General features: G+C 25.5%; 1 protein-coding gene across 4 annotated transcripts in view; it reads left to right on the top strand.

The window, feature by feature from the left end:
• The first annotated feature begins 1,547 nt into the window (after positions 1 to 1,547).
• Positions 1,548 to 19,860, top strand: part of LOC126894788 (uncharacterized) — a 72,092-nt gene continuing 53,779 nt past the window's right edge. The window contains exons 1-7 of one of the 4 annotated variants that reach the window (XM_050666049.1): positions 1,548 to 1,601; positions 3,980 to 4,076; positions 4,200 to 4,411; positions 4,709 to 4,835; positions 6,224 to 6,432; positions 11,973 to 12,069; positions 14,280 to 14,653. In XM_050666049.1, coding sequence (XP_050522006.1) covers positions 1,563 to 1,601; positions 3,980 to 4,076; positions 4,200 to 4,411; positions 4,709 to 4,835; positions 6,224 to 6,432; positions 11,973 to 12,069; positions 14,280 to 14,524 — 1,026 coding nt within the window. In that variant the 5' untranslated portion in view covers positions 1,548 to 1,562 and the 3' untranslated portion in view covers positions 14,525 to 14,653. Of the gene's footprint in view, positions 1,602 to 3,657; positions 3,785 to 3,979; positions 4,077 to 4,199; positions 4,412 to 4,708; positions 4,836 to 6,223; positions 6,433 to 11,972; positions 12,070 to 14,279; positions 14,654 to 19,860 lie in introns of those variants that run through there. The other 3 variants (XM_050666047.1, XM_050666050.1, XM_050666048.1) reach the window with 3 other exon arrangements.

Raw genomic sequence — 19,860 nt, forward strand, 5'->3', positions numbered from 1 at the left:
ACCAATTTGGAAATCTGATGATTGCTCTTCTGTTTCTAATCAGATAATTCAGTGTATTATCTAAATTATTAGTGAAATTAATCAAACCTCAACTTTCAAATATAGTTGCCCAAAGTTCATTGAACGATCAACAAGTTTTTCGTCCCAAAAGATCTATTGAAACAAATCTTACTTCATATTATCAATTGATATCTGTATACGTAGCCTTAAACTTTTAAATTGACATTATTTATACAAGAATAAAAAAAGGCGTTTGACACTTAATAAACTTGAAAATCAGCTTTAAGTGGTAAAATAGTAAATTGGCTAATAGCTTCTTATTTGGTTGATCGATTTCAAGTAATCAGAGTATCTAACACCTTATCTAGACCTAGAGAGGTTAAATCTAGTGTACCCCAAGACGGCCACTTATCAGCTATTTCTTTCTTAATCTTTATTAATGATTTAGATATCGAATTTCATCAATGAATATTTTTAGTGTTGACGATTTATAATTATTTATGGCGATAAAACCTCAAAATGTGTGTATTAAATAGCAAGAAAACTTAAACAGATTTGTCATCTGGTGTATTGATAATGGCCTATTGGTTAATGCAAGTAAATGTTGCCAAATATAATTTACCGATGTCATTATCTAATAGTAAATAACTATTACATAGATAATATTAACCTAGAGGTAAAAAAATGTAATGTAAAAAATTAGATATAACAATCTGATTTAAGTTATAAAACACATATAAATAAATTGTGTCTATTATTTTCAAATAAAAAAAAAAGTATGGTAAAATACATGCAAGAATCTATTTAATAAGTTTTTTTTTAATAATGCATGACTGTGCTCCATTTTACTTAACATTTAAATATTTTTTATGTTCAACAAAGCCACTACCCTTTTAAGTTATCCTTCCCTAAATTATTGTTCCACAAAAAAGTCAACAAAAAAATTTAAGAATAACTACAATTAAGTTATTTATTCAGGATTATTGTTTGATTTAATATAATATGTACATGCATATTATGCATATATGTATAATAAAATATATAAAACAAGTTAATAATTATAAGGATTTTAGTTTAACTTATTTTTTTTATTAATTGAATATTATTTTAAGGTAAAGAATTGAATAACTTAATATGGTTCTTAATTTTTAACCTGTATAAATTTAAATGCATTAAAAAAAAACCATATATTTGGAGACTGTTTGCTCAATGTAATTTATATCAAACTATAATTAGTCAAACAACAATCCTAAAAATATAACTCATTATTAATCTTTTATTATAATTTATAATAAATATCAGATTATAATTTATGTGTATTTAACATTATTTGTACAGTTGGGCAATATTTTTTTGGGCATTTAACAAAAAAAATTTTTGCATCCTACAACTACTAAAATGATTAATTTAAAATAATGAAATCAAGCTAGATAGGTAAATAAATGGCGTAAAAAAATTGTTTTCTAAGGGTTTGGCCGAAGAAATTTATACTTATTTTGTAATAAAAATGTTTTCCTAATATTCTTAAAAAAAAATTTTTTTAATTAATATTCGGCCATCGCATGAATTTAGGAGGAGCAACTCAATCAGCCCCCACTGAAGTAAATAATTCTTAGAATATTTTATCAAAAAAACGTTTCATTTTTTCTTTAACGGTTACTTTAAAATTTTACGATTTTCAATTAAATTTTTCAATTTTAATTTTATTTTTCTTCTACAAATATATAATTATTTATAAATTTTAAATTTTACTAGTATATTCACCAGTCATTATCAAAGGCTTAATTTGATAAAATTGTAACCTTGATACAACGTAGTCAGCATATTAATTTATATGTAGAATTCCAAGAGATTTCGAAACATTTAAACAAAACTTTTTTGAGTTACATCAAAAACCATCAATAATTATAGGGAATAAATAGTAAATCGACAATCTCAATAGACGATTTCATATACTAAAAATCATAACCCTTTATCGTTAGTTTTAAATCATTTTTATGATTTATTTTTATTTTTTTTATGTCTGTTGCCACTTTTTCTCAGCTCTCACTGGACCGATTTCTTTCAAAAGTACGTCAAAAGATCACAAATCGTATCTAGTTGGAGACATTACCCTTAAAAAATTGAAAAAAATCCCCTCGTTCCCCGAAAATGGGGGAAATATCCAAAAAAATTACAAATTTAAAAATCGGTAAATTTTGTCATTTTTTTCACTTTTTTTTCTTAAAACTTCCATAACTTTTTGAAAAATAAACAAATCAACATAAATTTTTTTTCTACTAAGACCTTACATGTTTTCCTTTTGTTTGATATCATTTTGTTGAAAATTTAACACTTAACCTGCTCATGAGGGGGGATTTAAAATATCAATTTTTTTACAAAAACTAACTTTATCAACTTAATTTTTGAAAATGTTCCAGAAATACTACGTCCTTTAAACATATATCAAATTAAAGCTTATTTTATGTGCTATAAAATGAAAAAAGAAATTTGTCCCGACACTTTATCTTCTGCATGTAAACGGCTGCTGTAGTTAAAAAAACGCTATTTTTGTGTTACAATTTTCGATTTTAAATTTTCAACTTAAAAATGCTATAACTTTTTGAAAAATGTATATATCAGCACAAATTTTTTTTTCTAAGTACATCTTTCATTTGAAATAATATTTATTATAATTGGACAATTTCTCCATATATAGAGGACGTTCAAAACTTGATTCTTTGTATAAAAAATAGAACTTTTTCAACTGAACTTTTGAAAATGTTCCAGAAATACTGCGTCTTTTAAACATATATCAAATCAAGGATTATGTTATATACTATAAAATGAAAAAAAAAAATTTGTCTCGACATCTTATCTTCTATGTGCAAATGGCTGTCGAAAATTTTAAAAAAATGTAATGTTTGCGATAAAAATCAACTTTTATCGAGATGTTTTTTGTACTTAAAACTGCCATAACTTTTTCAAAAATGAACAAATGAAAATAATATTTTTTGTTATTGAAACCTTAGATATTTCCCTTTCATTTGATATAATTTTTTTTGAAAATCTAACACTTATTCTGCTCACTGGGGGGATTTAAAATAGTAACTTTTTTACAAAAAATAACTTTTTCAACTTAATTTTTGAAAATGTTCCGGAAATACTGCGTCCTTTAAACATATATCAAATTAAAGCTTATTTTATGTACTATAATATAATAAAAAAAAATTTATCCCGAAAAAGCTACCGTATTCAAAAATATGCTATTACAACAAATTTTTTTTTTTTCAATTAAATACTATCTACAGATTTGCATCGAAGCGTTTTTTATGATAGTGATTTTAATCACTGTCAGATATCATTTATACTGGACCCAACCATGCCACGACCCCACTGTGCCGCCGCACCACTGTGCTGGGTTTTTTTTTTAATTAATAAGTATTTTTCAACTTAATATTATCTGAATTTTTTCTCTTATGTAAATAAACCTTTAGTTGACATTAAATATAAACTAATGATTTATAAATTCAAACATTTTATGTATTTATAAAAATATGCATCATTATATATGCATCATTATATATGCATCATAATGATGTTTTACTAAAGTTATTTTCAACGTAATACTTTTTATAGTTTTTCTCTTATTTAAATAAACCATTAGTTGGACTTTTTATATAAAATAGTATATATATATTCTATGCCATTTATTCAATTTGCAGTATATATTCTATAATTTGAGTAAGTAAATTGTTTAATGATGTTGGTACATAGAATATCTACTTTATTTTTGTTTATGCATGTAAGTATAAATTGTTCATAGTCTTGGTAAATAAATTAGGAAATTATCCTAGTATATTAAATATATTACACCTATGAATCTTTATGTGATTAATAACACTTATATTTAACAGCTATCGATATTCGTATAATAAGATAAATGACACATTTGTAACTTTTTTAATAACCCATAAAAAGTTATTCAAATTTATTATAGATACAATCAATTATTTGTGGATATTTCGAATTAGTTGACGAGTTCAAAATATGCTTAGAAAGTCATGATACGGTACATAATGTTTATGAAGATCCGAGTAAGTATTATTATTAAATTATTATAAGAAACTATAAATTATTAATTTGTAGTTACTACCGTTATGAAGCAAAATCAAGTAGGAAGGATGATTTATTAATCAAATATTTAAATTTAAATATAGAATTTACAGACATATTTGAAGAAAAATTAATAGTGTGGCAAAGGAATTTTGCTGATCGTCAAAAATTTGAAGATATTATAACTGCTCAAAATCATTTTAGATCTATAATGACAACTACAATATGTCCACCGGAAAACAATATACCCAATTGCGTTACAAACGTTGAGAGTTGCTGTAATACTTTCGTTGAAGAAATATTTAAATTAATAACGGTTATTATTAATAATAGTTAATAGTTATAGTATATTTTTAAATCTTAAATGAAAGATTACTATAAAATTAATAGTTTAATAGATGACACTTAGTATATCTAATTTAAGCTATATTTAATATTAATTATATTTTAACGTTTAGAATATAATCTATATGGTGTATTGGGCAATTCTAAACAATAACATTATAAAATTAGCTCATCAAATAATTGAGTTTCATTATTATAAAAATTAATTACTTTCATAATTAATTAAATAATTTTACTTTACTTATTTTTTAACTTTATATTTTGTTAGATATTACGGGAAAATGTTGTCGTAAATGCTAAACCAAAGGAAAACTTTAGACAATGCTTGAGTAATCTAAACACTATAGATCGAAACTTTATTAATGTGTTAAATATTAAAGTATTTGAATCTTCGAGTAAGCTACACGTATTTTATTATTCAATTACATATACAAAATGGTTGATAATGTAACTAAAACTCAACTTAGACAGGTTAATGTAGTACTGTACGGCGTAATATGTATCGTATCATACTCTTAGATATTGTTATATACTCCACGTATTCAGAATTTTAATAGTTATAAAAACACTAAAAATAGCTCTCCATGACGGAGCCTAAAAAACACATTAATCTTAAAACTCTTTTTCTCGAGTTGTACAAAGGGCAACAAGGTCAACCAAGTATAAAATCACTCTTGGTATCACTGAAAAGATTGTAACCACTAGCAAAAATAGAGCAAAAAGCTAAGTTCGACCTGCATGCCCTAGAATATTCCTGAGACTTATTTATGGCAAGTTAGTTGGTTTATACCAGCAAAATACAAAGGGGTTGAATCCACCCAACTAAATGAATTCTATGCGTTCGATGTACGTTTCCTACACCCTGATAGTGCTACACACAAAACAAAATATTAATTTAAAATAAGTTGAATTGGTTTTATATTTCAAATTGAAACGTATTAAATTCTCAACAAAAAAAATAAAAATAAAATTCAATAAAGCTTAATTATCACACAATTAAAACACATCTATTAACGCTATTTTTAAAACGACCTAATTAAAATTATAAACAACATTAGTTTACAAATTTTATCATTTATAATTCAGTAATTCATATCCAATTCATTTAATATTTTGTACTTTTTTATTAAGTCATATAGCAATATTTACACTATTACAATTATATTATGTTATATGAAATCAATGATGTCTATATTGTCTAAATTTATCCTGGAAAGGTATATAACGCCCGATCAATGTAACACACGTCCCGTAATTCTACAATGGCCATAATATAATTAATTATATTATATATAATTTTTGTGGATGGATAGAGACGGATCTAGGTTTTTTTTATTGGATGTTTAAATATGAACATATTTATTAACAATCACTTTTATCATTTTATAAAATTCACATTTTCCGACATTAACTTTAATTTCAATAATTTCCCATACCTTTCTTCGGATTTCCAGAATCCCTTCATTATGGCCTAGTGACTCTTCATTAATAGTTAGAACAAAAAATTTTTGAGAACATCATATTATTATACTCCGAAAGGAATGTCTTCAAATTGCTATATTATATTTATATTATATATTATATTGCAGAATTGAACAATTTAGTGTGGTTGTTTCAGTTCTTAAGGCACTTTAACCTACCTTGTGTGTAGAGAGTTTCTCTTATAGGAAATTTAATTAATTATTAAATCAATATAAATAATAATAATCTATGTAAAAACAAAATAAATTTTTATATTAATTACATTTCCTTGCGAAATTAAATTAAAATAATATTGTTACAGAAAATATTTTTAAAAAAAATTTTGCAAGTATCTCAAATAACTGGACTTTTTATATTACTACTCACTGCAAATACTCAGAAGATGCTAAACAAGTATTTGGTAGTGCAATGAAAAAATTAATTTGTAACCTACCTCAAGGACCAATTAAATATGATTGTGATATCTTTATTCAACAATGTAGTGACACTTTTGTAACGGAAGCGAGAAAAGTTATTTCATTTTATAGTATAGTAAAATAGGGTAACTTTAATTTTAAGTGTAACTTTGATAATACAGTTATTCAGCGGTTTGAAAAGGTACATTACTTGTAACAATGATACTATAGTGCGCTACTTTTTTATAGTTGTATCGATTACTTTTCATTTTGTATCAATGAAAATTATGTACTAATTTTTTTTTACTATACTCTCAAATAATATCAATTAGGATATTTTCTTAAATATTCTGTAATGAATAAAAAAAAACGTTCTTTGACAATTATTACTAGAGAAATGTAAATATTGTCGCAACTACTATGTAGGGAACTCGTAGTCGTTCCTTTGGGCGTTCATCGTTTCCGCGAAGCATCATTTCCGCCAAATCTGATTTAGGTACGATTTTCGTTTCCGCCAAACCGATAGTTTATACCAGTCTATAAAAAGAAGCTCGAGAACCACTGGTTATAATATATGTCAATTATTATCTACTATTAATTTAATCGAACTTTTTACAATTTTATTATTGTTTATGATATCAGTTCATTGATAATTGTGAATCATTTCATTCCAATTTTAATAAACAATTTTTTAAGGCGCATCTTTCGATTAATATATTCTTTTTAAATTTAAATAAAAATATTTAGTCTTAAAATTACAATAAAATATATAGTTTTGATGATGCAGTCTCAAAAAGCATACGGAATAAAATTGAAATCCGTTTCAGAAAAACAAAAGAAACAAGTGATAAATTTAATAACAATGAAATTAGTCGATTTGATTTGTGAAATTAGTTTTCAACAACTATCGAAAAATTTATAGATCATAGATCTATTTTTTATTATATTATTAAAGATATTAGATATTTTTTAAGCTTATTGTTATTGTTTGAATTCTATTTCAATGTTTTGATGACTTTTTATTTTCTTATAAACTATATTTTTATTATTCATTACAAATATATGTATATATATATCTGTGGCTTGGTGCAAAAAGGGCCAATGTCACGTTTTGTCGAAATTGAGATTATCAGGCCAATCTCATTTTTTAATTTTTGTTCTTCTGTTGATAAAACGGCTAATGTATTCGAACAAATGTGACCAACTTGGCGTAAAAATTGGCCATTTTGATTTTAACGAAGAGTTAGTGTTGTTATTTAGAAAATAAGGCTTATCAATACATTGGCCATATCAGTAGAGATATCATTTCAAAAGACAAATGGCCAAAGTGTAGTTAGAACTAAATGATTTTGGTACATGTGTAGATTGGCCATTTTTATTTTTCAAACTGATAATGATTTATTTGGCTAACTGATAATAATTTGTTGACGACGGGCGATAAAATGTAACAAAACTCAATTGAGTCGTTTATTATTAGTTATTATTAGTTTAATTAGTGTTGTAATTTATTTTTATATATATTATATATATGTAGTTAAGATAGTTATCTATTAGAATTTATTTACCTTAGGTAAAACGTCATATTTTCTTTATAAAGTTATGCCTATGTGATAAAATAAGTAATTATTCAAAACGACGTAATCATATTTAGAGTTGGTAAGAGGGTCAACATTTCTTTGGGGCGAATGTCATTTGATAGTTATAGGATAAAAAATTACTTTATTTTGCTCATTAATATTAATACCCCACGCAAAAATCTTAAATACAGGCCTGAACGTAACATTCAATAAAAGCCAAACAATTTGGTACTGGCAGCTACCTAACCTAATACCGATACTGGATCGTCATGGTGAACCATGGATAAAATTAAATGGTTCTCAAACTTTTTAGTAGATAGACAGGTAGAGGATTAGTTTGGCGGAAACGAAAAACCGACCTTATTCAGGTTTGGCGGAATCGGTACTTGGTGGAAACGTTACGATCAATTTTAGCGGAAACAATAACCCAACCTGTTCCTTTTCTAATAAGAGCCGCTCGCTATGCTTGCATATGGCAAACTCATCATTTTTAATATTTTGGTTTCTGACAATATTAATTAATTAAATTACAGCACTCTTGTTTTCTCAATATTTTATTTGAAAATTGGCATCAACGTTCTAAAATACATTTTTATAATTCTTGAATATTTCATTATACTAATTTCAAACATACCAGGTAATTTCGTGTGCCAGGGGAATATTTATTATTTAATGACAAACGCGGCAAGGATTAACGTAATGATCATGATAAGTAAGTCTCGGATTTGGGTTCTATATTGAATATTTTTTAGGATTATCTTAGACGATGCTCTTCAAGTATAAAATGATAATGATATATTTTGTTAGTTTATGCGTCAAAATTAAAGGCTACAGTGGCCTCCTCCAAAGGAGACCATTAACTATTAATACTACAGGATAGATGGTTAGTTCGTCACCGGATAGAGGGATGATAACTCTAATTACCGAAATGAAATTTCGTTCAGCAAATGTAGTCGCTTCTTATGAACCTATAAGTCTTTTGCCATATTTTTCAAAAATATGCGAAAAAACAATTTTAAAACAAACTAAAACATAGAACATAATAACAGTGATTTGATATAATACTCAATATTTTTTTAAATATAATTCTGTGAGTAATTTTAAGGTATAAATTTATTACTATAACGCGGCATAGCTTAACGTAACAGACATGATAAGTAAGTCCCGGATTTTGGTCCATATAGAATATTTTTTAGGATTATCTTAGACAGTGCTCTACAAGCATAAAATAATAATGATGCATTTTGTTAGTTAATACGTCAAAAAAAATTGATTTTATTCTAATGAAACCTATTAGGGCTGAAAATTTGAAAAATCCCTTAATTTTAGACATTTAATATTATATCTAAAAATTGTGCTACCGTTAAAATTAACTTTAAAAAAAAAGTTTTTTTTACATAACTTTTTAAACTATTTTAAAACATTGATACTAATGAAATTTTAATAGAGATAATACATTTTTTTTTAGCATTCTTTCTATGAAAATTAAATTAATAACCTAAGTACAGACAACAAGTACAGATTGGTTAATAGAGCCAGCGAAGGCCCTACTAACCAGTTTTGAATCAAATTACTACAACATTACTGACCCCCAAGTCAAATATAGTGACCCTCTACGTCTCAAAAATGTTCGGTTATATCAAATATGTAGTATACAGCTTCTTATGAACCTACAAGTCTTTTGTCATATTTTTCAAAAATATGCGAAAAAAACAATCTTAAAACAAAACTATAACATAGAACATAATAACAGTGACTGATATAATAATCTTTATTTTTTTTATTCAATTCTGTAAGTCATTTTAATGTATAAATTTATTACTATAACGTGTGATTTATTAATTATACTAGCCCTTATTTTTCCATTAAATCATGATTTTTTCATAAAAATGTATAAATTAAAATTCAATTTTATTTTTATAGATTTTAGGGGTAACTTTTGGCTACTCTTTAATTTACTAAAATCTCTTAATTACTCATAACTGTAAGCTCTGATTTTACTACAATTCAAAATATAATTGATTTTCTTAAATGAAAGACTAAATAATGCCACTCGTTTGGGCAAACCCATTATTTCTAATATTACCAACCTCGGTCATTAAAATATTTTTTGGTTCAAAAAGATATTTTTCAATTATTCTCGTATCAATATAAATTAAAGTTAAACTCCTCATTTAAAGTCCTTTTTTTACTAACTGGACTAAACAGTGACAAAAATATATGACATACCTTTACTAAGAACTTCCAAGAACTATTCTCTTTAGGAGGATAGCATCTCTTCATAAAATACATCGAAGACACTACAAAATTATTAATCCATAAAGCTAATATCTAATTACAAAATATTTAATTGCTACTGCCAAAACGTGAGAGATTTAAATCGTAAATTTAATTTATTAAAAACTTTTGTAGATGTTTAAATTTATATTTTATTGTTTAGTGATTGCATAATTATATTAGTTCATTTGAACTCTGTTTTATTAATGAAAATTTTATGCGTGTGATAATTTCTAATTAGATAGTCAACTAGATGAAGGTGATTAATTAATAGTAATTAAAATTGTGTTTCCTCACAAATGGATAGTAATCATTAGAAATCATTAAAATAATACTTAAAATTTAATTGAAAATTTTTCAATTTTACATAATATAATATCTTCTTATTGAAATGATGATATTCTTTTTTTTGGTGATCTAAATATTCCAAATTTTAATAAAGCATCATTAAATGCTAATTTTTTCTTATTCTCTCCAAAAGCAATTATTTAAAAATAAATCTAGCATTTCTTTTTATATATTTTACATAAATATAATTAACAATAGCCATGACTCATTAATTGATCTTATATTATCCAATTCAACTTTTCATGTAATATATTTTAATATGGATACTATTGACAATATTGTAGACAATTATCATTTTTTTATAAATGTCAGTTATAATTAGTTCTACAAACCTTCTCCCATTTTTTTATTGAGGATATCTATAATTGGTACAAGGGTGATTATAATAATATTTTATCATTCCTAGATTCCTAGAATCAGTTGACTGCATCGAATTTTTTAAAATAGTAATGATATTTTATTCATTGCTGATTAATTTTATTTACTACATTTTTATGCTGTAAACATATTATACTCCTAAAAAATGATAATTTTATGTTGGTTTCTACAAATTTAATAAATCTAATTAAATTTTTAAAAATGCAACATTCTATCTTTGAAAAGTCAAAATCACACGACAATTATTTAATATTTCCTTCTTAAAGTACTCAATATTAAATCTTAAGTAGAGTTGATTACACATGATATCTAAATAGTATAAATGAAATTTCGTTCAGCAAATGTAGTCGCTTCTTATGAACCTATAAGTCTTTTGCCATATTTTTCAAAAATATGCGAAAAAACAATTTTAAAACAAACTAAAACATAGAACATAATAACAGTGATTTAATATAATACTCAATATTTTTTTTAATTCAATTCTGTGAGTAATTTTAAGATATAAATTTATTACTATAATGTGTGATTTATTAAGTACACTAGCCTCTATTTTTTCATTTATATTATATTCCTAAAATAATGATATTTCTATGTTAGTTTTCTAAAGATTTAATAAATCTAATTAAATTTTTTTTTAATGCAACATTCTATTATTGAAATATCAAACTCGCACAACGATTATTTAATATTTCCTTCTTAATGTACTCGATATTAAATCTTGTCTAGAAAACATATGATATCTAAGTATTATTCAAAAATCCTATCCTAAGAAATTTTGATATTTTATTAATAACCTAAAAAAATCACGTAGTTTACACAAATCAATTTTAACATCTAAATTTTTCAAAAAGTATTGATAAATATAATGATTTTTTTTAACGTAAAAGTGGCAGTAGGTTAATACTCAAACCACTACTTTTCTTATTAATGTTGATAATTTTAACCTATTACAAATATACCTCACCATATTAAGGTTTCTTTAATTTACGGTATTTTTAAATTCAACATTAATTAATCAAAAATATATATAAATAAAAGAAATATTATTATATTTTTAATGTATTTTTTATTTCAGGCTAAATCATTAAATATTGCTCCAAATGATCCAGTAGAAAAAATAAAAGATTGCTTGATTAATGCTTCAAGTGGCTATGGAATTTACAATATTGAAGGTATACCCCAAATTTGATAATATAATACTTTAAACTAAGTTTTAGGTAGACTGATTACAACATATAAATAGTATTTTTTTTTTTTTATTAAACACATTTATTTTTCTATATTTTTAAGAGGTTCTTCAAAAAAATATAAGTAGTATTATTTTTACGTTTCTTTTTGACATTTTATACGATACTGTTTATGATTCTTAAATGTAAAATATATATTTTATCATATGAACTCTATGAAATTGAAAGAAACATTAATATAAAAGAAACCAATAACATAATTATTAATATTATATTATTTTTCGATTTAAGAAGAGGTTTATAATAAACGGATCGCTTTGTATATATAGAGTGGGTTGGCTTAAAATAATCTAATTAAAAAAATGACAGAATGATAAAACTTTTGGATCAGCACTTCGAAAGTTTTTCTCACTATTCTCACAAAGTCATTTTCCTGTTAGATAATTATCTATTTTATAAGTTACTTAAACAATGTTCAGTTTAGTTTAGGGTGGATCAAAAAAAATATAACTTCGAAATGTTAATGAAAACCATTTTAACTTTATTATATACATTAATATAATAGGCATTTTGGAAAAATTTGTGATTTTTAAAAAAAAATTTTCTAGTGGCTTTTTTCTAGTTTTGACCAAAAATACTCTAAAAAACAAAAAACGGCCCTGTTATTCAATTTTTGGTAAAATATTATGTTTAGTATATCAAAATAGTTTGATTTTTATTGTAGAACACAATTTTTTTAGTTTTATGATTATAAGTCGAAAATTAATAGCGTGGATATAATTATTAGAGTCATTATATGGTATATATCTAATAAGTCTCAGATATGCTTAAAATTTTTATTTTTTTATATTAGTTATTGTAGAAGATCTTTAAGACATCTTGTTTTTAATCTTCTTGGAGCATTATCGGGAAGAAAGGCCGAGAATAGTTGCATTATTAGATCTTAAACTCTTATACCTTTTTATTTGTAATTCATGCATAAGCTAAAATATACGATATTTTTGAAAGTATGAATAATAAATATTGTCATTACATACTTTTCAAATATAATTTTTTTATTAAACAATTCATTTTTTATTAAATATAATACAATAAAATATTAGTTTCATATTTTTAGTTAAAATACTAAAAATACGTTGAGCCACCAATAAAAATATCTTTAAAAATCTCTAATTTTTCCAAAATGCCTATTTTAATGAATATAATAAAGTTACAATGGTTCTTATTACAATTTCGAAGATCGACTTTTTTTGATACACCCTTCTAAACATGTATGTTTCCATTTAAATAAATACAGTTGATACCCCTTTAAGTTATAAAGGATATTTCTAAAAAGTCATTATTAGCTGTTAAATCAAGAAATATATGTGATTAAAAAAAATCAAGATTCTTTTTCTAAATATGTGTTTATTTTGTTAGTAATCGTGTGATTTATGATAAACCGATCACTCTGAATATATACATATTTATTAATATTACTTATTTTATTGTCTCTCAATTGAAGATTTTTCCACATAATTATTAAAATGAATATAGAGTTGAGTAAGTAAGGTAACGGGTTGCTATTGTTTTCATTGTTTGTAACAAATTATTTGTTTTCTTACTTACTCTGTATGTATATTTTAATAAGTAGGTAATTAATTTGATATTAAAATTTTTTAATTTTGAATTTGGACATTTTTTTATGTACTAAATAGTTGTTTGTTATCATTAAATTAGAACATTTTAAAGTTATATTTGAAAATCTTGAGGATTTATCCATGTTCGCAGTTGATTGCTGACGTTTCGAACTCATTGCAGAGTCCATCTTCGTAGCAATAGTTAGTGTTCGGTGGCTGAAACTATACTGGCGGTTTATCTTATTATCAGTCTGTTTTTATACGTTGGTTGTTTATTATGTCGGTTGTTTACCGTTTTGTAAAGTATTATATATTTTAATTGGAAAAACTATCATCTTATATATTTCAACAAACTATTAGTAGGAATTATTAATAATTTATTTTATTGTTGGTTAAACTATATTAAACATAATTTCGATTGGCCCAGCTAGATAGTTTTTAAGTAAATTACTTATATTTTGTGAACTGTTAAATATTTTACTAACCGAAAAGGTTGATTATTTCATTTAAACTTTTCGTTACCATGTTTAAAAAAATAAGATTGTAAATTTCAATAAAATCTTAATTTAATTTCAGAAAAAATATTCAATCCTGAATTGGAGAACAATTTAATAGAATGGAATATTAAATGTGAAGAACAGGGTGTCTCTGAAGTTAAAATTGTAATAGAAGAATATATGAAAGAGCAATTATGTTCAAAATTTGAGCCTTTATCCAAAAATTATTGCGAATTTGATATTAAAAAATGTTGTACCGATTTTATAGAGTGTAATGACTTTAACAATTTTTTAGATTTAATAAAAAATAATCAAGATTGTTAATTATTATTTATTTTGACTTTACGGTAGTTCTGTTATAATCTATTAATTAATAATATTTAATTACAATTATTTTTAATTTACAAATAATGTAATGATTTACAAATAATTAAAAAAAAACTCTTAATAGCACTATAAATTGTTACTAACAATCAATACTTAAAATTACTACTACCAACAATACTGCGTTTTACAAACCATAATATCACAGTTATTATAATATTACATAAATTCTATACAAAAATTTAAATTTAAAAAATAATATTGATTTAAATTGTTTGTATAGAATTATTCAAGTTACTTAAAAATGAAAATCTAATGGAGGTAAAATTGGCACTGAAAAATCACCTATGAGTAATTATTTTAAAAATGTAATCCGTGCGGCAAAATCATTCACTATCTCTGTTACCCACTCGTAACTGTTTAATGAGAGAGGGATAAGTTTAGTAATAATTACTGAACTATAATTATTGAGGTCACTATCACTCTATCCGGTAATGGACTAACCAACCGCACCGGAGCAACCTTCTCTTCGGGGGAAGCCACTATGGCCTTTTATAGGCTGTTAAAGTATTAAAAAAATTAATATTTCAAAATATAGATACGAATTCAACAAGTTTTCTTATAGAAAAAAATTATAATTTAATTTAATTTTTTTATTATTACAAACAAATAATATAACATTTGATTTTAATGTAGTCTAAGAATTTAATATTTAATTTAAAAAAAATAACAGGAAATATTTAGATTTGTCAAAACATCATTTATCTATTCTATATATTATTCATATAAATAAAATTGGTATAATTATATTGCATTATATGATATATATAACTATTTTAAGATGGTGTCACGTTACAAATGCTGTAATAAAATTTTATAAAATAAAACACAGACATCGCATCCGCTACAAATGACTGATGAATTGACAATAAAAAATAATTATTGTGAAATTAGCAATTATTCTAAAACTATTTAAACCCAAAGTATCTGACCAACGTTGTCAGTCGACTCCAGTACGTAGCCTTAACTTTGTGTCATTCATCAGTCCCAGTATTCGGTTGTTGCTATCCTTGCTTGTACTTTATTCCTAGGTTTTACCCTTATTCCCATCCTATAACAACGGCCTTTCGACACCCACAGCCAATACGGATTGTCAGCCGAATTAGGTGACTGCTGTACGATTACACGTACGTGAACAATTCTCATTTCTCTTTGTGGTTTGTTTTACGGGAATATATACTAATTTTCAAAAGTTAAATAAGAACTTATTATTATTTTTTCACTCTTTTCTATTAAATAAACAATCGTCTAAATAAAATTTTGACTGATCGAAAACCAGTATTGCTTTATTACTTTTTGAGTTTTTATAATTTTAAGTTAAAGACAAACATGTTCGCTTATACACAATCACAAGTGTTTCTAGTATTGCCTAGTTTGTACCCCTGCCATACTTGTAGAGCATTTCAGAATATTTACAGGAGTATGTATTTCATATGCTTACCTTTACTAAGGTTATCGAATATTCTGCATGTAGTCTCTAAAATATCTCCCCTCATTGTATACGTTTTTCAATTAAAATGTCAAGATGATATAAGTGTTTGTTGAATATTTTAAAAATATACCTTTCGTCCAAATCGAGTTATCCTTCGTTATCTCTATATAAAAATTGATGGTTTTCTTACAATTTCCTTCTCACTTAAATATACAACGCTTTCCATACAAGCGGGATTAAGTTATTAATTTATATTATTTCAACATGCAATTTTTTTATTATTGTATATCTTGGAAGTTATCCATATTCTAACTTGATTAAAGCTATATTTTTAAATTATTGTCGTTATGCACTATTCTATCCAATTTTCAACATAATTAATTAAACTATACACTTAGGCATTTTTCCTTAGTTTTAAAAAGTTAGTTTTATTTCACCAATTTGGAAATCTGATGATTGCTCTTCTGTTTCTAATCAGATAATTAAGTGAATTATCTAAATTATTAGTGAAATTAATCAATCTTCAACTTTCAAATATAGTTGCCCAAAGTTCATTAAACGAACAACAAGTTTTTTGTCCCAAAAGATCTTAATAAACGTGAAAATCAGTGGTAAAATCGAAACATTTTGAAAGTAATTGCTCAATGTAATTTATGTCAAACTATAATTAGTCAAACAACAACCATAAAAAAATAAGTCATTATTAATATTTTATTATAACTTTAGGTTTATTTAAATACATATTTTTGGTAATAAATCTATATCAGACTATAATTTATGTGTATTTGAACATTATTTGTGCATCTGGGCAATTCTTTTTTGCGCATTTAACAAAAAAAATTTTAGGCATCTGACAACTACTAAAATTATTAATTTAAAATAATTAAAGCAAACTAGATAGGAAAATAAATGTCGTAAAAAAATTGTATTTTCATTTTTATATTCATAGAAATCGTTATTTGAAAAAGATAATGTTCTGGACGTAATAATAAATGGAATAGCAGTTACTCCAAACGTGGTTGTAGATAAATTTTTTAGCTTCGATGCAAAGCTGAGAAGGTATTGGTTTTACTATGATGTGTTTTTTTTTGTCTGTTACCACTTTTTCTCAGCTCTCACCGAACCGATTTCTTTCAATGATACGTCAAAAGATCACAAATTGTATCTAGTCGAAGATATTACCCTCAAAAATTGAAAAAAAATCCCTCGTTCCCCGTAAATGAGGGAAACATCCAAAAAAATTACAAATTGAAAAATCGCTAATTTTTTCAAGTTTTTCAATTTTTTTTACTTAAAATTTCTATAACTTTTTTAAAAATAACNTCAATTTTTTTTACTTAAAATTGCCATAACTTTTTTAAAAATGATCGAATCAATATAATTTTTTTTTTTATAGATACCTTAAATATTTACCTATCATTTTATATATTTTTGTGAACATTTGACCCTTTAACAGCCCACAGGAAGGGTTTCAAAATGGTAGCTTGATGCATGATATTATTACCTTTCATTTGGTATGTTTTTTTTTTATATGTGACCCTTTATTTGCCCACAGGGGGGGATTTAAAATGACAACTTTTTCACAAAAAATTAATTTTTCAACTTGATTTTTGAAAATGTTCCGGAAGGTCTGACACTTTTATATATATCTTAAATTAAAGCTAATGTAATATACTTTAATTTGAAAAAAAAAATTTGACCTCTGGACTAGTCTTCACGGCGAAAATGGCTACCGAATGCTATTTTCTTGTGAAAATTCTCGATTTTATTTTTTACATTTTTAACTTTATAATGCTATAACTTATTGAAAAGTGTATTGATCAAAATAATTATTTAATGGGAAATACTATTTTTTAATAATCCCTTTTTCATTCGACATACTTTATCTTAATCAGGATATTAATAAGGAACTAGCAGTTTATGAAGCTTTTGGAATAATCCACCAATTTTTTAAAATTAAACACTATCTAAAGATTTGCATCGAAGCGTTTTTTTTTTGATAGTGATTTTAATCACTGTCAGATATCATTATACTTGATCCAACTATGCCACGTCACCACTGTGCCGCGACCCCCCTGTGATGGGTTTTTTTTTTTTTTTGTGTGTCTGTTACCACTTTCTCTCAGCTCTCACCGAACCGATTTCTTTCATTGATACGTCAAAAGATCACAAATCGTTATTATTATTTGTGCATCTGGGCAATTTTTTTTTGCACATTTATCAGAAAGGCGCCCCAACGGCCCGCATATCTCATAGCTATGCGAGTCGCCTTGGATGGGGCGGCTTCTACCCCGTGGAAAGCCGTAGGAAAATGGAGGTAGGCCGAGGCTACTCATCATGTAATAGCCTAGACCCGGACAAGCAGGAAGATGGAATAGATGAAAGGAATGTGGACTGGGCCTAAGGGACCCATTCCGGGGAGACGAGGAGGCTCCCGTGTTGCGGGGGGACGGCGATATTCACCCGACGCCCACAATTTAACAAAATTTAACAAAAAAATTTTAGGCATCTGACAACTACTAAAATTATTAATTTAAAATAATTAAAGCAAACTAGATAGGAAAATAAATGTCGTAAAAAAATTGTTTTCTGTAAGGTTGACCGAAATAATGTTAAATTATTTTGTATTCAAATTTTTAATTAATATTCATCTATAAGAACAATTTTTAAATTTTACTACGATTTTTTTATTTTATGTTTTCTTCTCAGCTCTCACCGGATTGATTTCTTTCAGCGTTATGTCAAAATATCAAAAATTTTATCTAGTTGAAGACATTGCTCTAAAAATCCGAGTTGCATAAAAAATAACAATTTACAATTGAAAATGTTCCTATCTTCAATGTGCAAATAGCAGTCGAAGTTGAACAAGAAATAGTAGTTATTTTGTTTTTAGAATAATCAACCAATTACTTAAAATTTAACTCTACCTATAGATTTGTATCGAAGCGTTTCTTGTGATAATGATTATAATCACTGTCAGATACATCTATACTTATCCTAATTATGCCATGCCCACGCTGCGCTGGTGTCATGAACATTGAATTAAAATAATTAAAGCAAGCTAGATAGGAAAATCAATAGCGTAAAAAAACTGTTTTCTGGAGGGTTGGCCAAAAAAATTTATAATTATTTTGTAATCAAATTTTTGCTTTAAATGATTATTTTAAAATTTTACGATTATCATTTAAATTTTTTTAAAGAATTACCTACTGTTTTAAAACGATAAACTATTATTTACTGTAGTAATTAGATGAGGAAGTATTGAATTACGTCGATTTTAGTATAATATAAGCTTTGCAATAGTAGTAAGCAATTTTTGAACTCTTAAGCAATATAATAATTCCATATAAAAGGGAAATGCAGGGTAAGCAAATTAATAATGGTGGGAAAAAAGAATATAAAAGGGTAACATGAAAAGTATAGGGGGACGACACTGTACGACACGGGACGATACTGGGCGAGACGAGACTGGACGTTTGGTCGAAGAAACGTCGAGTTACGCGTTAGGTCGTTTAATAACTTAATACCTTTTTTTAAGATTTAATTAATTTTTGTGTTTAATTATTATATTATATTTGACTTTGTATTTAATACTTTTCGCAAATAAAATAACTATTTAAAAATCTAGGCTTAGCGCNCTATTTAAAAATCTTGACTTAGCGCAATATTTTATTTTCACGGTGATATCGAAAATTGTGTGTGTGTGTGTGTGTGTGTGCGGCTAGAGTCTAGGTTGGACTGCTGGTCCTTTAGTCAATCTTAATAATTAGTGAACGAGCTGGCTAGTGTTTGGGCTTAACCGTCCTTTAGTGGGTATAGTAAAAAGGTAGTTGTGCTGGTGGCT

Source organism: Daktulosphaira vitifoliae, unplaced genomic scaffold (assembly GCF_025091365.1).
Source record: "Daktulosphaira vitifoliae isolate Bord-2020 unplaced genomic scaffold, ASM2509136v1 Scaffold_1, whole genome shotgun sequence".
NCBI lineage: Eukaryota > Metazoa > Arthropoda > Insecta > Hemiptera > Phylloxeridae > Daktulosphaira > Daktulosphaira vitifoliae.